Consider the following 26,803-nt stretch of genomic DNA (forward strand, 5'->3'; position numbering starts at 1 on the left):
TATTAATGCTTTCAAAAAATTACAATTCATTAATATTAATAGCAATTTCAGATGTTGAACGACCATTTAAATCTTCTGAACTTTGAATATTTATATTTCTGATTAAACATTTACGAGGAATCATTTTAGTATTTTGAGACATATTAATTAGTTGATAAGGTTCATAAGGATATGAATGTTTAGTCGATTCATCATTCATTTTTTGTTTTAGCTGTTTTAAGTATAAAGAATTTTGAATTTCTAATTCTTCAATTCTTTCATCCAATTTTTTTTCTAATAATTGTATCATTATTTCTTTTAGACGCAATGCTTCCCCTTCTGCTTTATTTTTTAAAAGAGCATTTTCAGCTTCTAATTGTTTAACTTCATTAGCTAAATTTAATGCTGATGAAGATGCCTCTTGATATTGTGAACGCAAAAATTCAAAATCAAAAGTTTTATTTTCAATAATCTTTTTAAGACGAGAATTTTCTTCAGAAAGATACTCCTTTTCTAAAACAAACGAAGTATTTGTAGATACTTTTTCTTGATTCTCAGAAGAAAGTGATTTTCTTTTCAATTTTTCCATTTCAGAAGACGAAGCAAGATTTTTCTGAACATTTATAAAATTTTCCTGAAGATTGTTTAAGCTCTTTTGTAATTCGTCTTTTATATTAACAATATTTTTAAATTCTAAACTTAAATTCCTATATTGTTCTTGCATCTCTTCATATCGTTTTTGTAAACGATCAGTAGAAATTTTAAAGCTTAAAAGCTCATTTTCTGTATTCTTGAGCAAGCTTTGAGTAGTAAAAAGATTATTTTTTAGATCATTTATTTCTATATATAAAAGGTCCTATTTTTATTAAAAAAATGAAAAAAACGAATAGATTCTTACTTTTTCGGTTTTTGTATTACTAGAGATCTTAACATTATCCAAACAAGATCTTTGAATAGCTTCAGAGCTTAATGTTAAACAATTTAATCGATTATTAGCAGAAAAATCACAAACATTAGATTGTAACTGAGATATTTCAAATTGAGAAGAAAGATCCTCCAAAATCTTTTTATCGCTACTATCAAATGAATCACTTTTAGAAGTTATGTTAGAAGTATCATGTATTTCTTGATGAACTTTAAATAAATAATTATCATGTTGATATATTTTTTCTTTTAATTCAAGTAAATAATTAAGTTGCTCTTCTGATATTAATCTACTATCCTTATGAGTTAATGTAATTGCCAATTCTCTTAAGTCTGATACTCTTGGTAACATCCATTTATCTTTATAATTTCCCTTAATCCAATTGTAAACCAATTGTGGAGATTCATTGCTAAAAAACTGATTACTGGGTAATATTCCAGCAAACTTACGAAGTAATATGGTAATTTTAGCAACGTTTTGAAAATATAAAATTTGAGGAATATCTTTCATAACGGATAATTGAATATGTTCTACTGAATTAATTGTAATGGGAATTATATGGTTCTTTATTTTATCATCCGAGGAATAATTAAAATTACGTATAGATAATATATGGGTCGATGTATATATACAAATCACAATATCAGAATAAATCTAAAATATGTTAAGATTTTTTATTAAAAATAATTTAATTATACTTCAAGATTCTCTCCTTTACCCTTTCCATATGCGATTAAAAGTACTTTTATATTTTTGCGAATATTAATATTTTCAGAATATTGATTTGTTTTTAAGTATAATATATTTAATTTCTTAATAAGTATTTCAATAAGATCCTAATTATTTAAAACTTTTAATATAATTAGTTAGGGAAATACCAATAACATTTCATTGTCAGAACTAATTCCTATTACAAGTTCAAGGTTTTTAGATTTCTCTAAAAAAGTAGCAAGAAATATAAATTTAGGACTAGAATGCACCAAATTTTCTAATTCAATCTTTTCGAGAAATTCATTTTCGAATTTATCTTTAAAAATAAGATAAGGATGAATTGTTAGCATAGTTAATATATTTATAAATCGTTGAGCCTTTTTAATAAGTGTTTTATCAGGATTAAGTGTCGAACAAAATTCTTGAAGCAAATCATTATATTGCAATATCAGTTGAAGATACATATTTCTCTGTGTATTATTCATTTCGATACCAAAAAAATAAATATGAGGTTTATTTTGTACTGATCTAAGAGAAACAATAAAATCATCGAATGCAGATACAGTAGAAGTATTATTATCATATTTCTCTGATATTCCTTCGTCGGAAATTTTAGATTTCATAGAAATATTGTCTTTTTCAACACTAAAAAGAGATTCTGATTCGATGGAAATACACGAATCAAGATAATTATATTCAATATTATTTAATCTGTTTTCTTGTATATTTGCTATAGGAGTATATGTTTGAACATGAGAATCATTAAGAATTTTAAGTTGTATAGATTCATTATTAGAAAGCCATGTCGAGACTTTTTCAGAAGGTGAAGGTGATTCTAATTGCTGATGATAATTTTTAGAAATATTATCACAATGATTTTTCTTTAATCTTTTTTGTGTTTTTGAAACGTTTTTCTCTTTTAAAGCAGCAGTTTTTTCGTCATTATTATCAACTTCCTTTTTATATTTATCATAAGAGACATTTGAAATATTATCAATAGAACCAGGTTTTGAAAACATATCCATTCGAGAACTTGATGTTTTTATATTATTATCATTTGCCATATGATATATGGAAGAAGCCGTATCCTCAAGTAATATATCTTGATCATTTTCTATGTTCAATGGCTTTTTTGAAAATTCGGAGAAATTAAAAACACGACCCATAGCAATATCAGTCATAGGTGTCTCTAAAGGATCATATTTTAACTCCGTGTTTAGATCTATAGAAGGTAATATGTTATCTAATTTCGTAGGTGAAGCATGATATGTTTTTTCCATATCACCAAGAATTTTAGCATTTGTAGATTTTTCATAGACAGGCGTGTCAGAATGTATCATTTGTGGAAGTTCTTGTGTATATTCTAACGATTCATATGGCTCGAAATACGTATTATTTTGAGAATTTGCAACTGATGAAAATAATAGATCTCCATTTTCCGAGTCAATTCTTTCTAATTTATCCTCTTTCAACTTATCTATTTCACAAATGTTATCCGTGTTTTTCCTATTATTCTTGTATTTTTTTTCATTAAAAACATTCGATTCATATTCTTTTATATAATTAAAAATATTCCATACAAAAAAATATCTACCAAAATTACCATCATTTGTTTCTTCCTTCTTATATTTATTCGTATAAATATTCTTCATTCCTTTCTTTTTTGCTATATTAATTGATTTTTTTACTTTATGTTGCTTATGATTTTTATGCCATGTATTTATTAGTTCTTCAGTACAATCACTCTTTAGAACCTAATTCATTATTCCATAAGTTATGTCCCGTGTATATTCTTTTTTTTTTCTAAAAAAACCTACCCAACACGGCTCATATCTTTTCCCTGTTTTTGGATCAATACCTGCCCATGATACCTTATATTCATTCTTTCTTTCACCAATAATCTTTGTTGCTTCCCACCAAGATCCATCATAACCCTTTTTACCTTTATTTATCTTACGTTTTCCATTATTTCCTGATAAATTATTAGGAACTTCTTGATTTACAAGCACCATCTCTGTCTTATCAAAATCTTGACGTTTCGCCGAGAAGCCTCAGATTCTCAAAAACTGAGGTTATAAATAAAAATCAAAATTAAGGGGTAAAAGTAGAAATAAAGAGGGATTTAGAATGTAAATAAGGAAGAAAATGAATATTTTATATATAAAAATGAAATAATATTTTAAGGTGTTTAAAGCTCAAAAATCGATAAATTTTAAAAAGCTACGTCATAAAATATTTTTTAATAATTTATGGGAAAAAAAGAGGGTTAATGACAGAAAAACGTATTATTTAAATTAAAAATATAGAAGGATTTGTATATTAGGAGTTTTAAGAGTGGAAAAAGCAAAAAAAACGGATGAGAAATGATGATTTTAGGAAATTTAGGTAGCCGTATTACTACGGCTATGACAGAGTTGATTAAGACGCAATCAGTTGATGAAAATGTATAAAATATATTTTTTATATTATATGTTATGGTTAAATTGTTTTTTCCTAGGTTTTAGATACATTGTTGAAAAAGATTTGTTCAGCATTACTTGAAAATGATGTGAGTCTAAACTTGGTTCAAAACCTGAGGGATAGTATCAAAAAGAAGATAGATCTCAATAAGTTAACATCATTGAAAAATAAAAAACGAGTTATTTATAAGGTATAATTTGAAAATGGGGATGTTATTATGAATTATGACGGAGAATAGACCGTTTTTGATGAGTTATGTAGTCTAGTAGACCCAAATAGTGAGCCATACAAGCCAAAGAAGGGGATTTCTAATGTTATATTAATGGTTGGGTTGCAAGGGAGTGGAAAAACAACATCGTGTGCAAAAGTGAGTTAATTGTTTTTAATAAGAGTTATCTTATTAAAATTAGCTTGCATATTATTATCAACAAAAAGGATTTAAATCATGTTTAGTTTGTGCCGATACATTTAGGGCAGGCTCATTTGATCAATTAAAACAAAATGCAATTAAGGCCAAGATTCCATACTTTGGTAGTTATACAGAAACAGATCCAGTTGTTGTTTCTCGTGATGGTGTTGAGAAATTCAAGAAGGAACGATTTGAAATCATTATTGTTGATACATCTGGAAGACATAAACAAGAAAAAGAATTATTTAAAGAAATGATAGAAATTTCTAATGCAATTAAACCTAATCAAACTATTATGGTTCTTGACGCAAGCATTGGTATATTTATCTTTTTTTTTGTTTTCTTTATATAATTATTTACGAAAAATAGGTCAAGCAGCTGAATTCCAAAGTAAGGCCTTTAAAGAAAGTGTAGATTTTGGTGCAATATTAATTACAAAAATGGATGGACATGCAAAAGGCGGAGGAGCTTTATCTGCGTAATTTTTTAAATATTTTTTGGTTATTCTCATTTTTGTTAGAGTTTCCGCATCAAAAACTCCTATTGTTTTTATTGGAACTGGTGAACATATCTATGATTTGGAAAAATTTGTTCCCAATTCATTTATCTCTAAGCTTTTAGGAATGGGCGATGTTCAAGGTTTTATGGAACATTTACAATCATTAAAATTGGATCAAAACAAAGATACTTTAAAAAATATAGAGAAAGGTATATTTACAATTAGAGATCTAAGAGATCATCTTGGAAGTATTATGAAGGTTGTTTTTTCATTTATATATGATATATTTATATTATTATAGATGGGACCAATAACCAAATTACTAAGCATGATACCTGGTACAAGTCAAATGATGGATGGAATTGAGGGAAGCTCAAGAAAGTTTAAAAAATTAATTTATATAATGGATTCTATGACTGAAAAGGGTAATTTTTATTTTATTATTAGTTTTATGGCTTATTATATAGAACTTGATAGTGATGGAAAAATTTTTATTACTCAACCTTCTCGAATTACTAGAATAGCTGTGGGAAGTGGTACATCAGTTTCCGAAGTAAGGATGCTTCTATCTGAACATCTTATTATAGCGGGAATAGCAAAGAAAGTTGGAGGAAAAGGTGGTTTAGCAAAAAATCCAAACGTATTAAAAAATTCACAACAATTATTATCAATTCAGAAACAATTACATTCTTTAGGTGGTTCCAGTGGAATTCCCGGAATGGATATGTCTCAGATAATGAAGATGACTAATCAAATTATGGGAGGTAAAAAATCAGGAGGATTTATACCAGATTTTCCTAATGTAATGTCTCAATTTGGTAACATGTTTGATGGATTTTCAGATAATCAAAGAAGGCATAAATAGTCATTGTTTTTCTAGATATATATTTATAATTTTAATAATATTTTTATATTAATACAAATCATATTTTAAAGGTATTTTCTAACAATTCAGCCTTTACATACTTAACAAAATAATTAAAAATAATATAAATTTTTTATAATCTATAAATGATTTTATAGGACTTAAAGATCTAAATATTACAAACATTTCTTTAAGCAGAGAAATTTTATAGAATTTAAATATAAATACTATATAATTGCCCTACAAACTAAAATCCTTGAACATATTGGATATATAACAAATTCATTATTTAAAATAATAATTTCTTTAATATTATATTATTAAAAACATGTTCTAATAAATAAGATCTTTTGAGATATCTAATAAAAATATTATGTATAAATCTTTCAAACTATTGATCCAACAAACGTAATGTTTCCTGAACTCTATTTGCTTGAATCTGCATTCCACAAGATCCAGGAGCCAAATTATCAACTATAATTCGAAAATTCTCTTTAACAAATTTCTCATGTTGACTAAGTGTTTTATATGCTGCTGAACACGATAAAAAGTTATTATTATTTAAACTATTATTAGTAAGAGTATTAGTATTACAATTATATTTTTCTTCATCCTTATAAGACTTGAAAGAAACTCTATTATAATTTATCCTTGATGCAAACGTTTTACAAAAAAGCATGCTCAACGAATCCGCTTTGCATTGGGCACATGAGCCAGGTTCATATTCGTTTTTAATTGTATAACTAGATGGTTCAAGTATCTTGAGTTTTTCTGTTTTTTCTACATCTTTTTGTATTTTCTCCGCCATTTTTTCATCATTATTGTCTATTAAAATAGGAGGAAGAATATATTTATCTACTTCAGTGGTATTTGTCATCTCGTTGTTTAAATTTTGCGATTGAAGACATAAACATAGATCAGGATTACCAATACAGAATCCACAATCATTTTCCTCCATTGTGCTATCATTTTTAGGGACAAATAATGAACTTAAAGATGAATCTGTATTTATTTGATCTCTATAATTAGTTTCTGAATTCTTTTGATGCACCAATAAACCCAAATCATTATACAAATCTTTAGATTCTACATTATGAGTAAAACCTGACTCTTTCACAACCTTTTTATGAAACAAAACATCATCAAGCTCCATATCTTTTGTTTTTCTAGATGTATTTTTTTTCTTTAATGGTACAGATTCTCCTAAAAGGATGAATACTATTGTACAAAAAAAGAATTTAGAAATACCAATAATTAAATTAGAATAATCACAAATAGATGCTGTATTTGAATGGTCTTCTTTGGAAAAAGGAAAAAAGACATCTGTATTAAAGTCAAGGTAACTTTTAGCTTTTTCAAAGTTGGATTTTAAATATATAATTTGTTCCTCAAGTTGCTTGTTTTTTCTCTTTAATTTTTCATTTTCTAACACTATAAATTGTATTTTTCCCAAATATTCTTGTTTCAATTTTTCCATATGATCACGTTGCTGTTTAATCGTAGTTTCAAGTTCTAAAACTCGAATAGCACGTCTTTCACGAAATGCACGCTGCGCTTCTCTATTTTGTGCTTTTCTTTTCTAAATTTCAGAATTATTATATTCCTCTTTAAAAATATACTTCACAGGCTCTATTAAGCCATTTTAAAAGCAAAAAAAACGTACCGTTAATGGTGGTTCTAAATATATTCCATTAGAATATTGTTTTTAACAAAATATCCCGTTTTCACCTTCTGATGGCTTTCTTCCTGGTTTTATTCGAGGTGGGAGTGACCAGTCTTTAGATATAACAATAAGCGCTGAATTTTCTGAATTTGTCTCTAAATTTGAATTTGATGATATCTCTAAATTCCCCATACTATCTGTTGTATTTCCAGATAATACCATAATCAATATTTTTCAACTCTATAAACTTCAAAAATATAATTCTAATAAATTCAATAAATCATCAAATAAAACAAACCATATTTACCGTTTCCCTAATTTATATCACTCTTTCAAATTATATTCTGATATCATAAAATATACCCTTATTTTACGGATTATATGCAATTCTGCACCGAGTTATATGCGGTTTTACTGTGAATTATATGCACCTCAGTATATGTGCTGTATATTTGCTAATTTTTTAAAATAGGAATTAATTATAAGTTTGCTTTCGGGCACCCTTTAACGTTAACTTTAAAGCTATGTATTCTACAATCCAGCGGCTTAATACACTTTCAAGCCTATGGATCAATGCACTTTTTTTTTTATGTCTTTGGATCACTGTATCAACTTATTTTGATAAGAAATATGCAACTTCTAATGTAAATCTTATTTCAGCTCAACGGTAAGTTTTTTAATTAATTTAATTTTATTAATCAGTATTTAGGAAAATAGCTCGAATATCCTATTCATTTCGAAATATAAAGCAAGAATATGCCTTTGTAAGATTTGAACTTGATACAGGTTTATTTTTTCTTTAATATTTATATATTAATTTGGTTAGATATTACACCATTATTTCATTGGAATACTAAACAGGTTTTTATTTATGTCGTAGCATCATATGTTTCATCAAAGAATTATGTTTATTTTTATATTTATATATTATTATTGTTTTTAATAAGAGTTAGCCATATAATGAAATTATCTTATGGACTCGTACAATTCGTCGTAAAAAAGATGCAATAATACATATACGGAACCAACAGAATGTATATTCGTTTAATGATATTGAAGGAAGTTTTATGTAACATTTTTTTAAGAGTTATTTAAAAATAATTTAGCAATTTTTAGGAATAAGAATTTAACACTTTCAATGTATTATAATATAATGCCGCAAGTAGGTATTTTGAAATGGGGGAATGGCAGTCCATCAGGCAGATTACCTTTTTCCGTGTTAAATGAAATTTTAATATAAATGTTTTTTTTGAAAAGAAACTATATTTTAATATTTTTTAAGAGTATAATTTGATTGAAAACCCCTTATATTTATATTGAATTTATTATGTTTTTTTTTCTATTTTTCTCCTTGTGGAATGTATTTGAACTTGTGAATGAATAAGATGATGCGGTTTTGGAATATTTTGAAAATGTGATTGAAGATTATTTTTTAAAGATGTATTTAAAGATTGATTTTCTGAATTATAATGATATATTTGTGGTACGGTTTGAAATGGTTTCGAGTATACATTTTTTTGAAAAGGATATATTGATTGAGATGGAAGAATTCCAGGATTTTCTACACGATCATTAGATTTTATTTTGTCATATTTTTTGTTAGCCAATGGTTTTGTAGAAACAAGTAAAGCTTGTTTAGTTAAATTAAGTACGAAATGTGTTTCTACAGATAGTCCTCTATATGCAGAACATTTCCCACCTAGTGTCGTTCCACTCATAAATGGGACATCAAAAATAATATCGATTACTTTTTTCCCTGTCTTTACAATAACACCTTTTGTAGCTATTGGAACTTTGCCGGAATCATGAACATAAATAACTCTATCTCCAAGGGAAAACTCTTGATCATGTAGCCTAAGTTCGCATTGAGATGGTTTTAAAATTGCATTCCTAGGTACATTATTGATGCGTTTAGGAGTAAAAAGTGATATATTTTTTGCAATCTTATCTAATTCTTTTTCAATTGTTTGTATAGCAAGTTTATCTAATTGTTCGACATCTAATGTAGCTCTTTCAAAATTATTTTTTTCATTAATCATTTTTAACCAACTTCTAATATCTTTTACTTTTTCCTTATAATTATCATTGGGAATTAATTTATTGATCAAAGGAATATCTAGTGATATATAATTAAAGATAAATAAAGAAATGTGTAATTTATACCATCAAAAAGATGTAATTGGATTGAATGAATAAAATCTGGAAATCTTTCTTTATATTCCCGCGCAAGATTAATAGCATTTTGTGTATATTCCCATCCTTTTTCCGTTTTTCTTGAATATCCAAGAACTTTTATTTTTTTTGCTTCATATTTTAAATTCAGTCCAAGATCTACTTTTTTATTATCAACCATCACATAAAAACTAGACAATATTTTTGAAAATACTAATCCACTTAATCCTGCCATTTTGGATGCAACATAAGATGGATAATAGTGAATATCTTTTAAAAACTTTTCATATATCAATTTTCCAAAATCAGGCTCTCTAGTCTTTAAAATGTCTTAGATAATAAATTATAATAAAAAACCAACCTGGGTTGCTATCCAGCAATCAATTTTTCCATTTTTATGAGCAGTTATTTCAAGTGGTCTTCCATAATTATATTTCCCAAGAAAAAAGCCTCTAGATCCCAAAGGATACTCCTGCTTAATATCAAGAGGAGGTTTTTCCTAGATTTAGATTAATAATATATTAAAATACTGTTAATTTTACAATATATCGCGTATCTTCAACAGCTACTTCGTTTAAGACAAGTTGTAAAGGATATTCTGAATTTTCACTATTACAAGGTTCATAATCCTTCTCCAATGCACCATCTTCAGTTGTACGTAATCCTTTCAACATTGAAACATGAACAATAGCTTTAATTGTATTGATTATTAGTCCAAAGTATTTTTTATAATTTAATTCAAGCTTTAAGGAACTTTTTTTCCATGCAACTGAATCATTTAAAGTTTTAGAAATAATAACATCTGAATTTTCGGATGAAGGAAGATATTCATAGCGAAATTGTTCAGTTGAAACAGCATTTACCCTAGCTTCATGCAAATATGGCCATCCTTATCTTTTTAATATATCGATAATATATATAAATGATACATACCAACAAATACTCTTTTTCCTATTTTCTTTTCCAAAAAATTTTCTATTGTATCTGAATCTAATTGATTTTGTATTGTTATTATCATAGACTCGTTTTTGCTTTCTGATTTAAAAACGTTTACTCTTTGATTATCTAGATGACCTGTATGTGGCAAAGTATTTAAACTAGGAAATCCTGCAGGAGATATATTTCCAAGATTTACACCTTTACATAATCCGTGTACAAGTTGTTCTACTCCTAATATCTCAGGAAGCTTATAAACTTCTTCTTTACAATGGCAGTGAGGAATAATAGGGAATATATCTATAAATGGTAGATAAATGTAGTCAAGATTTTCATCATAACTATATTTTAAATTGTATCCAAATGAATTTCTCTTTTTCTCCTCATCAGTCAATAAAGATTCTTTTACTAATGGATATAAGCGCAGTAAAATAAAATTACAAATGAATTATACTTTTCATAGCTTTCAATAATCTTTCTTCTTCAATAAAAGGTATCTTTACTATAGCTTCCCAGCTAGCTTTTTTATCATTCATATCTAATTCAAAATTTTCAGGATAAAAATCGCGTATAGGAGAAGTTTCATCATCCATAAGATCCTAAAGATATTATGTAAAATCATAGAAATAAATGAATTACACTAAATATTTTTGGAATTAATTTTCTGCTTTGTTTAGGTAATACTGCCATTAGTTGTTCAAATGGTTTGAATGGAGAATCAAGATTAAATGATAAATTTGCGTCAAAACCTCTCTTGATATCTAAAAATATTATAATATGTATATACTATTAATTATATAATCTACCAGATACTTTTGGGGAATAATGATATTTATAAAACCAACTCCAAGAACATACTCCTCTATAATAATAAAACAAAACCCATTGCAATCCTTGTATATAATTTTCAGCCATTTCTCTTAATTTTTCTGTATCATTAATAGAAAATCCTAATTTTTCCTAACTTCATTAAGTGATATTAAATGAAAATAATAAATACTAACAATATAATATGAGTTTTTCCATTCCAACCATTTTTCTTCAAATGCCTCGTTTTCTTTATCAAAATAGCTTTCTTCATTATCTAATATAATAGAATTTTTATATCTATCAAGTTCTTTAGTAATAATTGATTCTATTTTATTCATATCTTGAATTTCCGAAGAACTATAAGGTTCAATAGATAAATAAGTTTTATTATCTAAAGTGTATTTTTCACACTTAACATGAAAATCATCCGCCATTTTAGATACGAAATATCTATCTGCAGTAGATAATGTTGGTGAAAAATCTAATTTCTTTAGATTTTGTATAAGAAATTCCTCCATTTTTAAAAATAATTCCTTTTGATTAGATGTCATTGTTAATGTTTTTTTTTTCACTAAACAAGTTTCTTCACCTATTTCTTTTTTTTTTGAACTAACCCAACTTTTATTTTCCATATGAGCTTTAAAATCCTCTCTTTCTTGTTTTTCCAATCCTTCCAAAATTAAAGCTAGATGTTTTAAATTTATTACGCCTGAATTATTAATATAACCCTTGGCTTTTGGTATTACTTCTTTATAAATTTTAAAAACTAAAGCTAAAGCACCTTCGTTAATGTGAAGTTTAGGAAGATTAGGTAAGAAATCATTTCCAACGAAGAATGCAAGGAGTATGAAATCATCAAGTATTTTTTCAAAATTATATGGAAAATCATCTATGCTTTTTAATTCTTGAAACTCCATTTCAAGATATTCTCGAAGCAAACATAAGTGCATTAGGTAGAAATTTTGCTCCTCAAGTCTAAAAAAATATTAAATTAAAAACATATATTTTAAAGATAAAAATACTCCTGTTTTTTTTTCTTTAAAGGACCAAATAAAACTTCTTCACGCAATAAACAAAAATGAGGATCATGACTGAGGAGACCAAGCATAATCAAATCTGCATCTAAACCGTATAAACAATGACGCAAATTAGGTTCATAATTAGGTTGTGCTTTTGAAAGTCGTATATACTATAAATATATTAAATATTATAACAGAATAAAAGAAAGAATATACCTCCATAATTTTATGTTCTCCTTCTCCAGGGACTTCATGACCTGAAAAAATAATATCTATTTCTTTCCAGTTTGCATCTTCAGATACTTTTCTATTTATAAAATATTTTAATTGTTCTGATCTATTCTTTCATTAAACAAAACAATATAAACTTTTCCTTAGTTACAATTTCTTCATAAATATAGTTCCTAGACAATTTAGATAGATATATAATTAAAAAAAAGTAGACCATACCTGGAGTAATGCAATTACTATCAAATGGTTCTTTTGGAACTTCTTCTCCCTTGTTGATTTTTTCTTGATAGAATTCGTATGCTTCCTTTGCTGCTCTAAATCTACGTGATCTTTGTTGATTCATTTTTGCTCTTGGTGCAACTCCTATTTAGAATATTTAAATAAAATATACCTTTTTCAGAAAATATAACCATCTACTGCTAAAAAAAAAAGCTTTTTAGGCTTTATTGTCCCGAAAATATGTTCTATATATTTAAAAATAGCAAGAAACGCCTCATTTTCTGGAATTTCCCTCTTATTTTCATCCATATGTGTACAATTGTGAATAATACCATTCATATCAAGATATAAATTATCAAATCTATCCCAATTTTTTAAAATATAGTAGAAATATCTTTTGAATCTAATACTCTGGAACTCTTTTTTCTGTAATTAATTGACTACACATAGGATATCTCTCACTGATCCACCGAAAAAACTAATATAAAGCTAATATAGATCTATTTTTCCCGAAAAAAAATATGATACCTTTGGAATACCCATTCTAGATATTTATACCTTCTTTTTAGTATCTTTTTCCTATAAATTATCCTTTATTTTTAGGATTTTTAATTTTCTAATATTCTTGACGTTCAATCTTTGATCTATTGACGTAAGTGAAATAAACCCTTTAAAGTTATTATAAAATAAATAAGCTAATAAAAGCCCTTTATAAACAGTTCTATATTTAAGTTAAGTTTCACTTGAAGATTTATACTGATTTTTAACTTTTTTAAAGGGTTTAATTTGACAATTTTTTTGAAAATTATTAAAATTGTTTTTGAAATAATTAAGAATTGAAAAAATAGACTTAAATTTACAAATTAAGTGAATTTAATCATGCAGAAAAGAAATGAATCAGACGGGAATTTTCAACAAGACACTACAATGACAAGTATGTTTTTAAAATTGTTAAAAATAGATATTTTAACATGTTTTAGTGAATGCAGATGAAAGAGAGGCGGAAGAACAGGTTAGTTTCTACAAATTATGATGTCTTATTATTTTATTTTGATAATTATTTTAAGATTGTTGCAGAAAAATTAATTAATGAAGGTAGAAAAAAGTAAGTTAAAATAATATATATTAAGAGACTTAGAGTATAAAATTTGGAAGAAAAATTCTCCATTTCTTTATGATCTTATTGTAACGCATGCTCTGGAATGGCCTACTTTAACAATACAATGGTTTCCAGATAAAGAAACGTATAATATTCTTTATATTAAATATGAAAATAATAATCTATTAGTGTTCCCGGAAAAAGTTATTCTGTCCATAGATTATTGATAGGAACACATACATCTGGAAATGATCAAAATTATTTGAAATTTGCAGAAGTTCATCTTCCTCTTTCTTCTACAGATATAGATATTCGAAAATATGATGAAGAAAAAGAAGAAATAGGAGGATATGAGGGAACAGATGCAAAAATCAATATAGTTCAAAAAATTGATCATGAAGGTGAAGTGAATTGTGCAAGATATCAACCTCAAAATCCTAATATTATCGCTACAATGACAGTAAGTGGCGAAGTTTATATTTTTGATAGGACAAAACATTCATCTAATCCCATGGGAACATGTAACCCGCAAATTAAACTCAAAGGACACACTAAAGAAGGGTAATAATTTTGATATAATTGTATATTTCTCATTATATAGGTATGGTCTTTCTTGGAATCCTCATAAACTTGGGTATTTAGTAACAGGCACAGAAGATACAACTATTTGTCTTTGGAATGAACTATTTAAATATATAAAATAATTTTTAACATATTATTAGGGATATAACTGCTTATTCTAAAGGGTCAAATATTTTATCACCTATTCATATTTATACAACACATACAGCAGTGGTTACGGATGTTGCTTTTCATCCACTTCACGATTCTTTGTTTGGATCAGTATCTGATGATTTATATCTTCAAATTCATGATATTCGATCATCAAATATAACTTCTGCTGCACATAAAGTAAATGCTCATTCTGAAGCAATTAATTCTTTAGCTTTTAATCCTGCATGTGAATATGTTTTATCAACTGCCTCTGCAGATAAAACAGTTGCTCTTTGGGATTTAAGGAATTTAAAACTTAAATTGCATTCTTTTGAAGGACATGATGATGAAGTAACATCTCTTTCTTGGTCTCCTCATGAAGAAACTATTTTAGCTAGCTCAAGTATCGATAGACGTATTATTTTATGGGATCTTAGTAAAATTGGTGAAGAGCAATCTCCTGAAGATGCTGAAGATGGTCCTCCTGAACTTTTAGTAATCCAATTTATTTTTTTTTTTCATTTTAACTCATTAAACAGTTTATGCATGGAGGACATACAAATCGTGTTAGTGATTTTAGCTGGAATCTTAATGATCCATGGGTTTTAGCAAGTTCTGCTGAAGATAATATTGTTATGGTTTGGCAGGTAAACTTTTTTTTATTTTTAAATCTTATTCTTATATATAGCCCGCTAACAATATTTATAAAAAAGATGATATTGATGTTCCTTCAAGTGATCTTGAATAATATCTCATTTTTCTCTTTATATCATGTATTTTATATCATTTGACATATATTAGTTATTCATTGATATTGATATCAGTCGTCCCCACTTAATATACTATTTCTTCGGACGTATCAGAATTACATAAAAAGCGAATAATTTCTATGTTAACAAATGATATACAGGAGACATCAGATGGTATGTATTATCTAATATCAAGCGTATAAAAGGTTTATTTTGTATTTAGAGGTCATTAATTCGAACAAAAATAAAAGAAGAGCTCGATCACCAACACCGGATTATGTTTGTCAAGAATTTTCAGATGAAGAATACTTTAAAAGAAATAAAGATATTCAGGGACAAGATGTGAAAAGTATAGATTTATTGGTGCATTTTTTTGTGTTTATTTAATTTAATTTTAAGGCACACGGATTAAAATTAAGTTAAATCATGGAAACAATACATTTAATACAGAGACACAACAAAAATATAGTTATGATTCAGTGGCGTATATATTTGGAGAAAATGATTTTAGTTCTGTTTTAAAGCTTAAATCAGATCATGAATCAAGACCATTATGGATTAATCCATATGATGGCAAAATTATTTTAGAAGCATTCTCTCCTTTGGCAGAACAGGCACAAGATTTTTTGATAACAATTGCAGAACCAGTTAGTCGGTATTCGTATAAATTTACTTTTGTATTTATTGACTGATTGTTTTTTTTTTTTTGAAAAAAGACCAATACATATTCATGAATATCGGTTGACTGCATATTCCTTGTATGCAGCTGTTTCTGTTGGATTGGAAACAGATGATATTATATCGGTTCTTGATAGATTGTCAAAATTTTCTATTCCGGAAAATATTATAGAATTTATTCGAATGTATACAATTTCATATGGAAAAATAAAATTAGTTTTAAAACAGAATCGATATTTTATTGAGAGTTCTCATGTGGAAATTTTACAAAAGCTTTTAAAAGATGATGTTATTGGTCCTTTGCGACTTGAAGCAGAAATGTCTAGAAATAAATCATATTCTTCTACTTTAAATTCTCAAACAAATGATATCTATTCTGATAAGAAAAAGAATATAGAAGATAAATGCAAAAATAGTAAAGATAATGATTCTGGTGATAATATAAAAGATGAAGAATCAACATCTAAACAAATAGATCAAAATGAAGCTAAAAATTTGGAAGAAATAGGTGAACTTTTTCCTGCTATTGATATCGATCATGATGATGATGATGATGATAATGTCCATTCATTTGAAATACCCTCATCTTCAGTTGAAATTGTAAAAAAACGTTGTTCTGAAATAGATTATCCCATGCTTGAAGAATATGATTTTCGGAATGATACGTCCAATCCTGATTTAGAAATTGATTTAAAACCTTCTACTCAAATTAGGTCATATCAAGAAAAAGGGCTAAGTAAAATGTTTGGTAATGGGTAAGGATATTATAATATTTTTTATTCTTTATTAATATAGTAGTCGTGCAAGATCTGGGATTATTGTATTACCTTGTGGAACAGGGAAAACCTTAGTTGGGATTACGGCTGCGTGTACAATTAAAAAAAGCGTTTTAGTATTATGTACTTCTTCGTATGATTCTTTTCAAAAAAAATATTTTTTTAATTCATAAAATAGAGTTTCTGTTATGCAATGGAGACAACAATTTTTGCAATGGAGTAACATTAAAAATGAAGATATTGCAGTTTTTACTTCGGATAATAAAGAAAAGGTCTTTATTTTACTATAAGATATTATAATCTAAAACTTTTTTAGTTTAAGGGTGAATCTGGCGTAATTATTTCGACTTATTCAATGATTGCAAATACAAGGAATAGATCTCATGATTCTCAAAAAATTATAGACTTTTTGACATCACGCGAGTGGGGGTTTTTGTTATTAGATGAAGTTCATGTCGTTCCTGCAATTATGTTTCGCCGAGTTATTACGACCGTTGCTGCTCATGCAAAATTAGGATTAACTGGTATTAATTATTTTTTAAGGTATCTATTTATATATGATTTGTAGCTACTCTTGTTCGTGAAGATGATAAAATTGATGACCTTAATTTTTTGATTGGACCGAAATTATATGAAGCGAATTGGCTAGATTTAGCACAAAAGGGTTATATTGCAAATGTACAGGTATAGAATATGATAATATATATATGTACTCAATTTTTTTTAGTGTGCAGAAGTTTGGTGTCCAATGACTACTGAATTTTATAATGAATATTTAAATGAGACTTCTCGAAAGCGCATGCTTCTTTATATAATGAATCCTAATAAGTATTGGTTATCTGATTTTCTGTTTATATTTAATATTTCTCTAGATTCCAAGCTTGTCAATTTTTAATTGATTACCATGAAAAGAGAGGCGACAAAATAATTGTATTTTCTGACAATGTCTATGCCTTACGAGCCTATGCATTAAAGTTACAGAAATATTTTATATATGGAGGGACTTCTCAGCATGAAAGAATTAAAATTCTGGAAAATTTTAGATATAATGATATGGTAAGAACGATTTTTCTTTCAAAGGTAAAATTTTGATAATTTCTTCTAATTTATTCAAAATTGCTAGATTGGTGATACTTCTATTGATCTTCCTGAAGCTACGTGTTTGATTCAAATATCATCACATTATGGTTCTCGTAGGCAGGAAGCTCAGAGATTGGGTCGCATTTTAAGAGCAAAAAGAAGAAACGATCAGGGTTTTAATGCTTTTTTCTACAGGTTGGAGCTAATTTTAGGATATATTATATATTAATTATATTATAGTTTAATATCTAAAGATACAATGGAAGTCTATTATTCTGTAAAACGACAAGCTTTTTTAATTGATCAAGGATATTCATTTAAAGTTATTACTCATTTGAAAGGGATGGAAAATTTACCCAATTTGGCATTTTCTACTCCAGCTGAACAAAGGGAATTATTACAAGAAGTTTTATTACAAAATGAAGATGCTGCTGATATTGATAAAAGTGATGAAAGAGATGGCCATTATGATAATTTTTCAAAGAAATCTAAAAAAGATTTATATAATTTTTCAAAAATTAAACGTAATATTACTAATCTAAGTAGTTTATCAGGAGGAGATGATTTTGCATATATTGAGTATGATTAATTTTTTATTATCATATTTTTTAATTTGCTTAGATATAATAAAAGTGCTAATAAACAACTTAAGGATTTTGCAGTGGCTCGAAATCCAATTATTAAAAAATTTTATGCACAAAGGAAACGTTAGAAAAATACATATTAATTTGTATAATCCGTTCTTATTTTAAATATAAAGTCCTGACGAATTATTAATATAATTATTATCCATTATTTAGATCTATAAAATAATCATATAGTTTTTATAAATTTTGTTTTTTTGTAAGAATAGATTGTTTTGCAAATTATTTAATAAATCATAATTATTTTTTGGAAATTAATGTTAGGAATTCTTTTCTTGTTTTAGATGCTTCTCTAAATGTACCAAGCATATGACTAGGCTGTTTAGTATAGAACTTAAATTTTTATAAGGTTTTTAACCTTGTAATAGTAACACTTCCTGGTTTTTGAACACCTCTCATAATCATACATAAATGACTTGCCTAAAAAATGGCTAAGCATTAAAATATAAAATATAAAAATAAATTAAAAAGCTAGCTGAAACTTAGTGTAGCTTTGCATTAAGTACCTCAATAATTATGCCAAGACCTCGTGGTTTTAGCATTTTCCAAAGAGTAACTGCAATTTGCTTTGTAAGTCTTTCTTGCAATTGTAATCGACGAGAAAACATTTCTACAACACGTGCAATTTTAGAAAGACCAATCACTTTTTTATTGGGAATATATCCAACTGAAACCTAAAAAATGCATATAAATACGTTTTTAATAATATCAAAATTCCTACTTTTCCCGTAAACGGTACAAGATGATGTTCACACAAAGAAAACATATCAATATCTCGAATAATTACCATTTCATTATGATCTTCTGTAAAAATTGCTCCATTTATAATATCTAAATAATAATTAAGTTCCGCATTAAAAAAATAATATAAAAACATAATATACCCGATATATTATCTTCATAACCTTTTGTAAAAAAAAGCATTGCTTTTGCATATCTTTCTGGTGTTTTTTTTAAGCCTTCTCGTGCTAAATCTTCACCAAGACATTCGAGAACAATACTAAGTGCATTTGAAAGTCGTTTAATTCGTTTTTTTCTCTCTTTAGCTGATTCCTTTAAGCGTTTATTAATATTATTTGCTATTTAGTTTTAACTTATTTTTCAACTAAAAAATGATAAACAATCCTACTTTGCCATTCAAATTCTAATGTTTTCTGTCAGGAAAAATATCTTTCAAAATCAATTAAATAAATTAAAAATACCCTCTAAAGACTTTTTTTTTTGATCATTATTATTTTCTTTTTTCCTTTTTTCCATTAAAATAGATGACTCCCAAAAATATATATTATTTTCAATATTAAACTCTCTTTAAACCCAAGGCTTTTAAGAATATCCTTCAGCAAGAAAAACTAGTAATAAAAAAATATGAAAATATAAATAATATAAGAAATATAATCCTTATTCTAATACATCAGGTCTTTATGGTGGGGTTTATATCTTTTTTTATAAAAATACCTATTTATTAGCAAATATAAAATAATTTATATGATTTTAATGATACATTTGTTTATTATAAATATTTTTATCTTTAAAAGGATTATTTTAATAAAATATCATCAACTTAAGATATAAACATTGAATAATTTTTAATATTATAAAAGATAATTAAATAAAATTTAAAGTATTTTAAATATATTCTTAGGATTAAAACATATATGATTTATTAAGAAATTTGAAATCCTTATTTTTTTTGTTATTTTTGTCTTAAAAAAAAATAATAAAATATGTGTACTTTTTAATAAGATAAGAAGCCTTTAAAAACATAATATTTATAAAGAATAAAGTTTTTTTTATTTTTTTTGAGTATTTAGATTCCGTAGTTAGTACCTTATTAAAAGATTAATAAAGATTTTTTTATAGAAAGTAGTTATAAAAGCTTTTGGTATTTATTTTACTTTTAAACTTAATAATATAGATTTGACTTGTCCTTTTTTTTGGTTTTTTTTAGTATTGTTTTTTGTCTATGATTTCTAAAGGGTTATCAGAACTTCCAAAGCCTCATAAAGGAATTTTAAAAAATAAAAATGAAGTTATACGTTCGTTTAATGCATCATCTAAAGATATTTATGGAGATTCTGTTGAAAATTCATTTTCTCAGTCTCAATTAGCACCTTTAAATATAGAATCTTCAGAAACATCATCACCGCGGTTAAAATGGGATGAGGCAAACTTATATTTAACAGAACAAGAAAAAACATCAACAATGAAGATTACGGAACCTAAGACTCCTTATACACGTCAATATGACTCATCAGTTAGTTTTGATGAGGAAATTATGGATAGTGATCAAGAACTGATAAATAAGCAAAATAATAGCGATATACCAGTATTTGATCTTGGAGAACCTCAAGAAAAGATGCCAGTTCTTTTAAAACATGTAATTGTTAAAGATGCTGGAATAGAGAAAGATAAGGAAGATATGCAAACACCAGAAGGTTTAAAAATTTTATTTTTAGTATATTTTTAATGTTTTTATACATTAGATGAGCAGCATCGTCGTCATTTTGAATTGATGCGTAAAAAGCATTATGAAAAAATGGGGACTACTGCTTTTTCTCATGAAATAGATCCAGATGATGAAAGCGATAGTGAATCTGATATATCTTTACAAACCAATGGTAAAGCATTTTATTAAACTTTAAAGAGAGATATTTTATATTTGAAGACTGCATAATGCTTTTTAAAAAAAAAGGTTTATATGATTATATTATTAAATATAAAAATTTATCATTTATATATATTAAACAATGATGCTGTATATATTAGGATAGTTTTTATTTTGATATTGATAGCTAATGAAGTATTTTATCTAATTTATGTGCTTCTAAGAGTGTTTTTATAATTTTTTCGTCTTTTTCTTCTATAATTTTATTAGTCATTAACTCTCCGACCATTTCTACAAGAATAGTCTGTGTTTCGGGGGACAGATCAATTATTTCTTCATTATTAAATACTTCATCGATTGTTTTAATCTCAGATGTTTCATCTTTTGACAAAGTACGAAGTGCATTCTATAATTATTAAAAAAATTAAGTCTTTAAAAGATTACATACCATCAAGGCTTCAAGACACTTTGTTGCTTCCATTTTTTTAATTGTTAATTCAGGACCATTTATATCATCTTTGATTAATAATTCATATGTTTTTATATTAGGCAAAATTAATATACGAATAACTTCTTTTCCCATAGTAATAAGCCCAATAATAGCACCATAGTGTGTAGTAAATGGCTTTCTGTTGTCTAAAAATGCTTTTAAAAGTGTTCGAGTGATTCTTGGTTTTAATGTATGGTAAACGTCACTAAATCTTTGACAAATTAATCCAAGTAATGATGAGGAAAAGTCTCTTAGTTCATAATGCTCTTTAGAAGCTGGATTTTCTCCTAATTTTTTGGCCACCAGGCATGTTAAAATCGATGGAATGATTTGATGAAGCTATTACATTAAGCTTTTTCAAAATAATAAAATGTACAAACATATGGCTCAATAAATAAGTTCGGGTTGTCAAATAAAGCCCATGTCATTTGCATCATCATATTTAGTATAAAAAGATTTTTTAAATTATGCGTAATTTTTTCAGCTACAAGTGAAACAAAATATGGAAGTAACTGATGTAATCCAGAATCCTGTCTTAAACTAGTTAATGCAGCGGAACGAAGTCCTTCATTCTGTTCATCTAAAATAGCTGAGTTGATACGTTCAAAATATAATTGTAATTCTTTTGATATAACATGTTTAACCAAATGTTTAACTTCTATACCTGATGAAGAAGGATTCGAAATTGACCATGAATTGTTATTTAGTGTTCCAGAATCCTTCCGGTCTGTTGCTAAGGTATCTGACAATGTAGGATTTTGTGGAATAGCAGGTTGGACACCTTCAATCGCTAACCAATGAACTTTTATTAGGTTATTCATCTATTTAATAATTATCGTTTTACTTTTTACCTGAATAATTAATATCCCTAGGTACTTTTGGAAGTGGTGCATGAATAACTTTATCAAACTCGATATCTTCATCTTCTAAATAATATAAAGGTGGCTGACCTTGTTCTAATCGCGACTCTCCAAATCGGACAGGACGAAAAGCTTGATATCCATATAAAGGCTATTAAAAAAGATGTTTACTACTATCTAAAACTTTTATATTGGATTTACCTCAACATTTAAGACACGAAGTGCATGACTGATATCAGAAACAGTAAGAATTGTACGTTTAGCATGTCGCATAAATTTGATTGCCTCCTAAAGATATTTATGTGAGTTCTAAATTATAAAAAAAACAGAGAATTTAAAACAAAAATTTGAATGTTGAATTGAGCTAAAAATCCTGTAAATTTAATATTATAATGCTAATATCGATGTTTTAAATAGAACCATAGATAAAATAATAAACTTTTCAATACTATATTCATCAATCTATAGCTCATTGAAAGAATTTTACGTAAATTAATAAAAATTAAACTTCAATAATATCAAAAATTCTTTTTTTCCACAAAGTATTACCTGAATAACTTCATGTATACGGTATTCAATATCCAATGCTAAAACTTTTGCCACATCATCATCAAGTTGGTTAATACCAATAGATTCTGCAACATCTTTTACTGTGTCTGGAGGCCATACTGAAGCCACCATAACTAAGCAAATATATCTAATAGATAACGATATATCTTATAAATAGTAATGATTATGATTTAGTTTTCTTAAAAATGAATAGCTTTACTAATTGAGAGAATGCAAAAAAAAACTCAATAAAAACTAAAAAATTCCGAAAAAAATTAGCCAAAAAACTGCTAAATAATTATATTTATATATTTCCTTTTAAAAATTCGTGATTTTTACTCGAAAACTTCCTTAAAATTTGAATATTTAGAAAAAAATCCTTAACAAGTTTATGATAATAAATCTTAATTATTAAATGAAAATTCCCAAAAAAAAAGCACAAATATATAAATTATAGATTTTTGTATATTGTTATATAGATATATTTAGAATATTATTATTTATTTCTTCTTTTCCCCTGTATTTTTTTCTTATTTTTTAAATATTAATGTTAGATGATCGTTTTATAATAATATTGAACTACATAAAAAATAAATTTTCTTTAAATTATTAAAAAAAGACGTTTTTAACTATTTTTTCTTATGAAAAGACTCATAAATACGAAAAGAAGCTCATTGTTTCCTGGTAGTTTTTTTTTCCTGGAAAAAAAAGGTTTAAAATTGATATATTTGACTTTTTCACAGAAATTCATTTATATCCAAGATCTTTTGTCAAACAAGGGATATCCGGTTTGTTTATACGGTCATATAGGGTCCCAATAAATATTAATATTTATTAATGGTCTTTAGAAATATTCAAACGGAGGTTATTTCAAAAAAAGAGGCATCTAATATTTTAGCAGAACAACGATTAAGGCGGCCTAATTCGCCTCATTTAAGTATTTATCAGCCTCAACTCACATGGTACATGTCAGGGTTTAATAGAATTACTGGTTGTTTTGTTTCGGCTGGTATTTTTTAGTTTTAATATTATTTAACTAAAAGTTGTTAGGGTTATATGTTTTTGCCATTAGTTATCTTGTTTCGTCGATTTTTAATTGGCATTTGGACTCTGAAACTATATCTTCTATTTTTCATGCTTGGCCGGTAGAAGCAAAAGTTTTAACAAAGTTTATTGTTTCATTTCCGTTTACATATCATTCTTTTAATGGACTTAGACATCTTTATTGGGATACAGGAAGGGGTTTGTATACTATTGTCTTTTAGTTTATATAATTGAACCATAATGTTAAGGATTAACACTTAAGGGCGTCTATACAACTGGATATATAGTTATAGGTCTATCTACTGTTTCCTCGATAATTTTGAGTTTAATTTAATCAAATAATTATTTAAAATTATAAATTTATTTATTATTTGAACTAAATATATAGATTTTAAAAATTGATTTATTTTTGAAAAAAAGAATCATGAGTCTAAGACAACTTTCCATCGTTTAACAGATGCATCAGCACCTGTAGTCAATATTTCATTATTAGAAAGCCATATAGCTCCTGACGCACCTCCAAGATGTGCATTTTTGATTACAAGATGCCGATCAGGATTAAATACTGAATAAATATAAAGATGTGTGTCAAGGGAAACTGAACATATATATGTACTTTCTGAATTCCAAGAAATAGCGGTGATTTTACCTACATGAAATACCCATCGATTAGTTACAATTTCTCTTGTTTTTGCATCATAAAGAATAATTTTTCCTGATCCATCACCAGCAGCTAAATATTTCCCATTTGGAGAATATGCTAGAGCTGTAATCGAAAAACGATTAACCGTTATCTTTCCTATTTCTATAATTTTTTTTTGATCTATCTTAAATTCAAAAATGTAAATATCACCTTCCTAAGTAATATGAAACGTTGTTATTTAAAAATTCTTAAAATTATTACCTCTGTTCCAATGGAAAATTCATTATTAGTTTTGTTTCTATCAATAGAATTGGGTTGAAAAAGAGTATCATGTAATATGATTTTTTTATTATTTTGATATACTTGTATGTTTGAAACCGTGATGATAATTTTATAATCCTGATCTTTTTTAACAGAAGCTAATCCCTTAGGAAGATTATTAAAATATATAGGGTCCCCTCTTTAAGTATATTAGTTTTTAAATTTAAAGTTGATGGGTAAAAACTCATAAATCAAAAGTTTAGTATCAAGAGTCCGTAAAGTATCATCCATTCCAATTGAAAGCATCTTATTATTGCAAGGAAGAATTTGAATTACTTGATTTGTATGACTTGGTCCATCTTTTAAAGATTTTGCAAATCCTGTTTTTACATCCCAACCACATATAAGTCCATCATAAGAGGCTGTAAAAAATGTAGACCTATCTTCCGATAAGCTACTTGCTGTAATTGATTTTTGATGGCCCTGAATTATTCGTATGGGATCTTTTTGTGATCGAGATAAATAATTTAGATCACCACTAAATGATAATGATATAATTTTATTCAAAGAAGTCCAAACATTTCCAACTTGTTGATCAGGAACTGAAACTACTTCTGAAAATACCCATGTTCTAAAATTATTTAATTAATGATATATTAAGATACTGATTTTACTCTGTTGGTTTTTGAGTTTCTACGTCCCAAACTTTACATGTATGGTCAGCAGATGATGTAAGCAAATATTTTGAATCTGGACTCCACGATAAAGAAAAAATACTCCCTTTATGTCCCTCTTTATTAGAAAATTCATTGATCATTATCCCACTTTTTCCATCATAAATAATAATTTTTGAATCTCCTCCAACTGTGCAAAAGAAATTACCACATGGAGAAAAAGCAACATCATGAACGTATTTTTTATGATAACGAGAGATACTATTATAAAAAAAAGGTGGTCCATGATAAAATACAACAGATGTGTCATCCGAAACCGTTACTGCCCTATATGGCCTTTGTTTTCGTATAGCTGCTGCATTGGCTATTTCTGAGTGACCTGAAATCTAAAATAATTTATAAATTGGACTACAATATAACATGCTTATTACTTCTCCAATGGAATTTCCCGTATCAAATGTAAATGCATGCCCAAATCTAAATTATTTCTCATAAGTACATTTATATATTTCCTCTTTATTTTTCTTTTTATTCATTACCTTTCATGTCCATCTCCCACTGCAATGATTCGTTTGCTTTCTCCATCCCATGTTAAATCATTAATACGACCACTAATAACTTTTTTTTCCAGTTTAAGAATATTTTCCTCTCCAATACAATCCCATACACGTACATTTCCCTGAAAATCACCTGATGCTACATAATTTCCTGAGGGACTAAATTTTGCCACCGTCGTTTGTGCCTTGTGCCCTCCATATTGAATTGTTTCAATTGGATATTCAATATTTCTTAAATAAATAGACTTGTTGGACTTTAATATTTAATATTTCCCTTATAAATATCTTTTTTTTTTTTGATTACCGCATATGCAATTTTTGTTCCATCCGGATGACTTGAAAGATGAACTGGACTTGCTCTAAGTGTAGATGGCAATGGAGACCAAATAGAAACTAAAGATAAACATATGTATTTTAGTCAATACTTTCCATAAACTAAAATATATTTTAATACCTTTCTCAATCTTCATTGTTTGACTTTT

At 26.9% G+C, this 26,803-nt stretch overlaps 12 protein-coding genes across 12 annotated transcripts; 6 read left to right on the forward strand and 6 right to left on the reverse strand.

Annotated features, from left to right (window-relative positions):
• Positions 1-19: 19 nt before the first annotated feature.
• On the reverse strand, positions 20-3,648 carry PNEG_01524 (hypothetical protein; the record flags this gene model as incomplete). The annotated part of the gene is made up of 5 exons (XM_007875277.1): positions 3,210-3,648; positions 1,783-3,167; positions 1,603-1,740; positions 878-1,558; positions 20-835 (listed from the first exon to the last, which is right to left on the reverse strand). Exons 1-5 carry the CDS (start codon positions 3,265-3,267, stop codon positions 20-22), a joined length of 3,078 nt encoding a protein of 1,025 aa, XP_007873468.1. The 5' UTR covers positions 3,268-3,648.
• Positions 3,649-3,978: 330 nt separating this feature from the next.
• PNEG_01525 (signal recognition particle protein SRP54) lies at positions 3,979-5,894 on the forward strand (the record flags this gene model as incomplete). The annotated part of the gene is made up of 8 exons (XM_007875278.1): positions 3,979-4,059; positions 4,113-4,265; positions 4,314-4,442; positions 4,486-4,801; positions 4,854-4,962; positions 5,005-5,242; positions 5,285-5,408; positions 5,451-5,894. The coding sequence occupies 8 exons, from the start codon at positions 3,979-3,981 to the stop codon at positions 5,846-5,848; spliced, it is 1,548 nt and encodes a 515-aa protein (XP_007873469.1). The 3' UTR covers positions 5,849-5,894.
• Positions 5,895-6,230: 336 nt separating this feature from the next.
• Positions 6,231-7,840, reverse strand: PNEG_01526 (hypothetical protein). Its single transcript, XM_007875279.1, has 5 exons — positions 7,819-7,840; positions 7,577-7,774; positions 7,512-7,525; positions 7,097-7,427; positions 6,231-7,051 (listed from the first exon to the last, which is right to left on the reverse strand). Exons 2-5 carry the CDS (start codon positions 7,731-7,733, stop codon positions 6,240-6,242), a joined length of 1,314 nt encoding a protein of 437 aa, XP_007873470.1. The 5' UTR covers positions 7,734-7,774; positions 7,819-7,840; the 3' UTR covers positions 6,231-6,239.
• Positions 7,841-8,035: 195 nt separating this feature from the next.
• Positions 8,036-8,751, forward strand: PNEG_01527 (hypothetical protein; the record flags this gene model as incomplete). The annotated part of the gene is made up of 5 exons (XM_007875280.1): positions 8,036-8,178; positions 8,221-8,297; positions 8,338-8,417; positions 8,465-8,580; positions 8,628-8,751. 5 exons carry the CDS (start codon positions 8,036-8,038, stop codon positions 8,749-8,751), a joined length of 540 nt encoding a protein of 179 aa, XP_007873471.1.
• An 85-nt stretch (positions 8,752-8,836) lies between these two features.
• Positions 8,837-13,441, reverse strand: PNEG_01528 (hypothetical protein; the record flags this gene model as incomplete). The annotated part of the gene is made up of 16 exons (XM_007875281.1): positions 8,837-9,627; positions 9,675-10,002; positions 10,045-10,182; positions 10,226-10,572; positions 10,617-11,027; positions 11,074-11,218; positions 11,259-11,380; positions 11,426-11,579; positions 11,624-12,404; positions 12,452-12,618; positions 12,665-12,785; positions 12,831-12,852; positions 12,899-13,042; positions 13,090-13,259; positions 13,309-13,376; positions 13,427-13,441. The coding sequence occupies 16 exons, from the start codon at positions 13,439-13,441 to the stop codon at positions 8,837-8,839; spliced, it is 3,924 nt and encodes a 1,307-aa protein (XP_007873472.1).
• Positions 13,442-13,777: 336 nt separating this feature from the next.
• On the forward strand, positions 13,778-15,459 carry PNEG_01529 (hypothetical protein; the record flags this gene model as incomplete). The annotated part of the gene is made up of 9 exons (XM_007875283.1): positions 13,778-13,832; positions 13,879-13,910; positions 13,966-13,993; positions 14,037-14,142; positions 14,187-14,558; positions 14,599-14,666; positions 14,743-15,206; positions 15,251-15,358; positions 15,400-15,459. 9 exons carry the CDS (start codon positions 13,778-13,780, stop codon positions 15,457-15,459), a joined length of 1,293 nt encoding a protein of 430 aa, XP_007873474.1.
• A 141-nt stretch (positions 15,460-15,600) lies between these two features.
• On the forward strand, positions 15,601-18,706 carry PNEG_01530 (hypothetical protein; the record flags this gene model as incomplete). Its single annotated transcript, XM_007875284.2, has 13 exons — positions 15,601-15,634; positions 15,684-15,809; positions 15,860-16,115; positions 16,177-16,893; positions 16,937-17,047; positions 17,093-17,186; positions 17,231-17,438; positions 17,483-17,598; positions 17,642-17,742; positions 17,787-17,994; positions 18,038-18,189; positions 18,235-18,573; positions 18,616-18,706. 13 exons carry the CDS (start codon positions 15,601-15,603, stop codon positions 18,704-18,706), a joined length of 2,553 nt encoding a protein of 850 aa, XP_007873475.1.
• A 172-nt stretch (positions 18,707-18,878) lies between these two features.
• On the reverse strand, positions 18,879-19,895 carry PNEG_01531 (GTP cyclohydrolase I; the record flags this gene model as incomplete). Its single annotated transcript, XM_007875285.1, has 7 exons — positions 18,879-18,951; positions 18,997-19,058; positions 19,145-19,312; positions 19,360-19,469; positions 19,523-19,717; positions 19,768-19,782; positions 19,841-19,895. The coding sequence occupies 7 exons, from the start codon at positions 19,893-19,895 to the stop codon at positions 18,879-18,881; spliced, it is 678 nt and encodes a 225-aa protein (XP_007873476.1).
• A 602-nt stretch (positions 19,896-20,497) lies between these two features.
• On the forward strand, positions 20,498-21,273 carry PNEG_01532 (hypothetical protein; the record flags this gene model as incomplete). Its single annotated transcript, XM_007875286.1, has 3 exons — positions 20,498-20,501; positions 20,554-21,073; positions 21,122-21,273. Exons 2-3 carry the CDS (start codon positions 20,602-20,604, stop codon positions 21,271-21,273), a joined length of 624 nt encoding a protein of 207 aa, XP_007873477.1. The 5' UTR covers positions 20,498-20,501; positions 20,554-20,601.
• A 134-nt stretch (positions 21,274-21,407) lies between these two features.
• Positions 21,408-23,520, reverse strand: PNEG_01533 (hypothetical protein). The gene is made up of 6 exons (XM_007875287.1): positions 23,143-23,520; positions 22,795-22,881; positions 22,585-22,744; positions 22,114-22,535; positions 21,692-22,072; positions 21,408-21,649 (listed from the first exon to the last, which is right to left on the reverse strand). The coding sequence occupies exons 1-6, from the start codon at positions 23,272-23,274 to the stop codon at positions 21,431-21,433; spliced, it is 1,401 nt and encodes a 466-aa protein (XP_007873478.1). The 5' UTR covers positions 23,275-23,520; the 3' UTR covers positions 21,408-21,430.
• A 398-nt stretch (positions 23,521-23,918) lies between these two features.
• On the forward strand, positions 23,919-24,520 carry PNEG_01534 (succinate dehydrogenase, cytochrome b556 subunit; the record flags this gene model as incomplete). Its single annotated transcript, XM_007875288.1, has 4 exons — positions 23,919-23,943; positions 23,991-24,151; positions 24,193-24,384; positions 24,435-24,520. The coding sequence occupies exons 2-4, from the start codon at positions 24,109-24,111 to the stop codon at positions 24,518-24,520; spliced, it is 321 nt and encodes a 106-aa protein (XP_007873479.1). The 5' UTR covers positions 23,919-23,943; positions 23,991-24,108.
• Positions 24,521-24,608: 88 nt separating this feature from the next.
• On the reverse strand, positions 24,609-26,791 carry PNEG_01535 (hypothetical protein; the record flags this gene model as incomplete). The annotated part of the gene is made up of 8 exons (XM_007875289.1): positions 24,609-25,043; positions 25,091-25,289; positions 25,335-25,721; positions 25,765-26,150; positions 26,196-26,241; positions 26,304-26,575; positions 26,626-26,714; positions 26,776-26,791. The coding sequence occupies 8 exons, from the start codon at positions 26,789-26,791 to the stop codon at positions 24,609-24,611; spliced, it is 1,830 nt and encodes a 609-aa protein (XP_007873480.1).
• Positions 26,792-26,803: the final 12 nt, after the last annotated feature.

This window comes from Pneumocystis murina, assembly GCF_000349005.2.
Source record: "Pneumocystis murina B123 chromosome Unknown supercont1.4, whole genome shotgun sequence".
Taxonomy (NCBI): Eukaryota; Fungi; Ascomycota; class Pneumocystomycetes; order Pneumocystales; family Pneumocystaceae; genus Pneumocystis; species Pneumocystis murina.

Coding starts and splice junctions, on each gene's coding strand:
- PNEG_01526 (XM_007875279.1), bottom strand. CDS start 7,733: ATGGTATTATCTGGAAATACAACAGATAGTATGGGGAATTTAGAGATA. Junction 7,052..7,096: donor TTATTCTAATTTAATTATTG/GTATTTCTAAAT, acceptor TCATCCTTTTAG/GAGAATCTGTACCATTAAAG.
- PNEG_01533 (XM_007875287.1), bottom strand. CDS start 23,274: ATGGTGGCTTCAGTATGGCCTCCAGACACAGTAAAAGATGTTGCAGAA. Junction 22,882..23,142: donor GTATACATGAAGTTATTCAG/GTAATACTTTGT, acceptor AAATATCTTTAG/GAGGCAATCAAATTTATGCG. Junction 21,650..21,691: donor AGTGTCTTGAAGCCTTGATG/GTATGTAATCTT, acceptor TAATAATTATAG/AATGCACTTCGTACTTTGTC.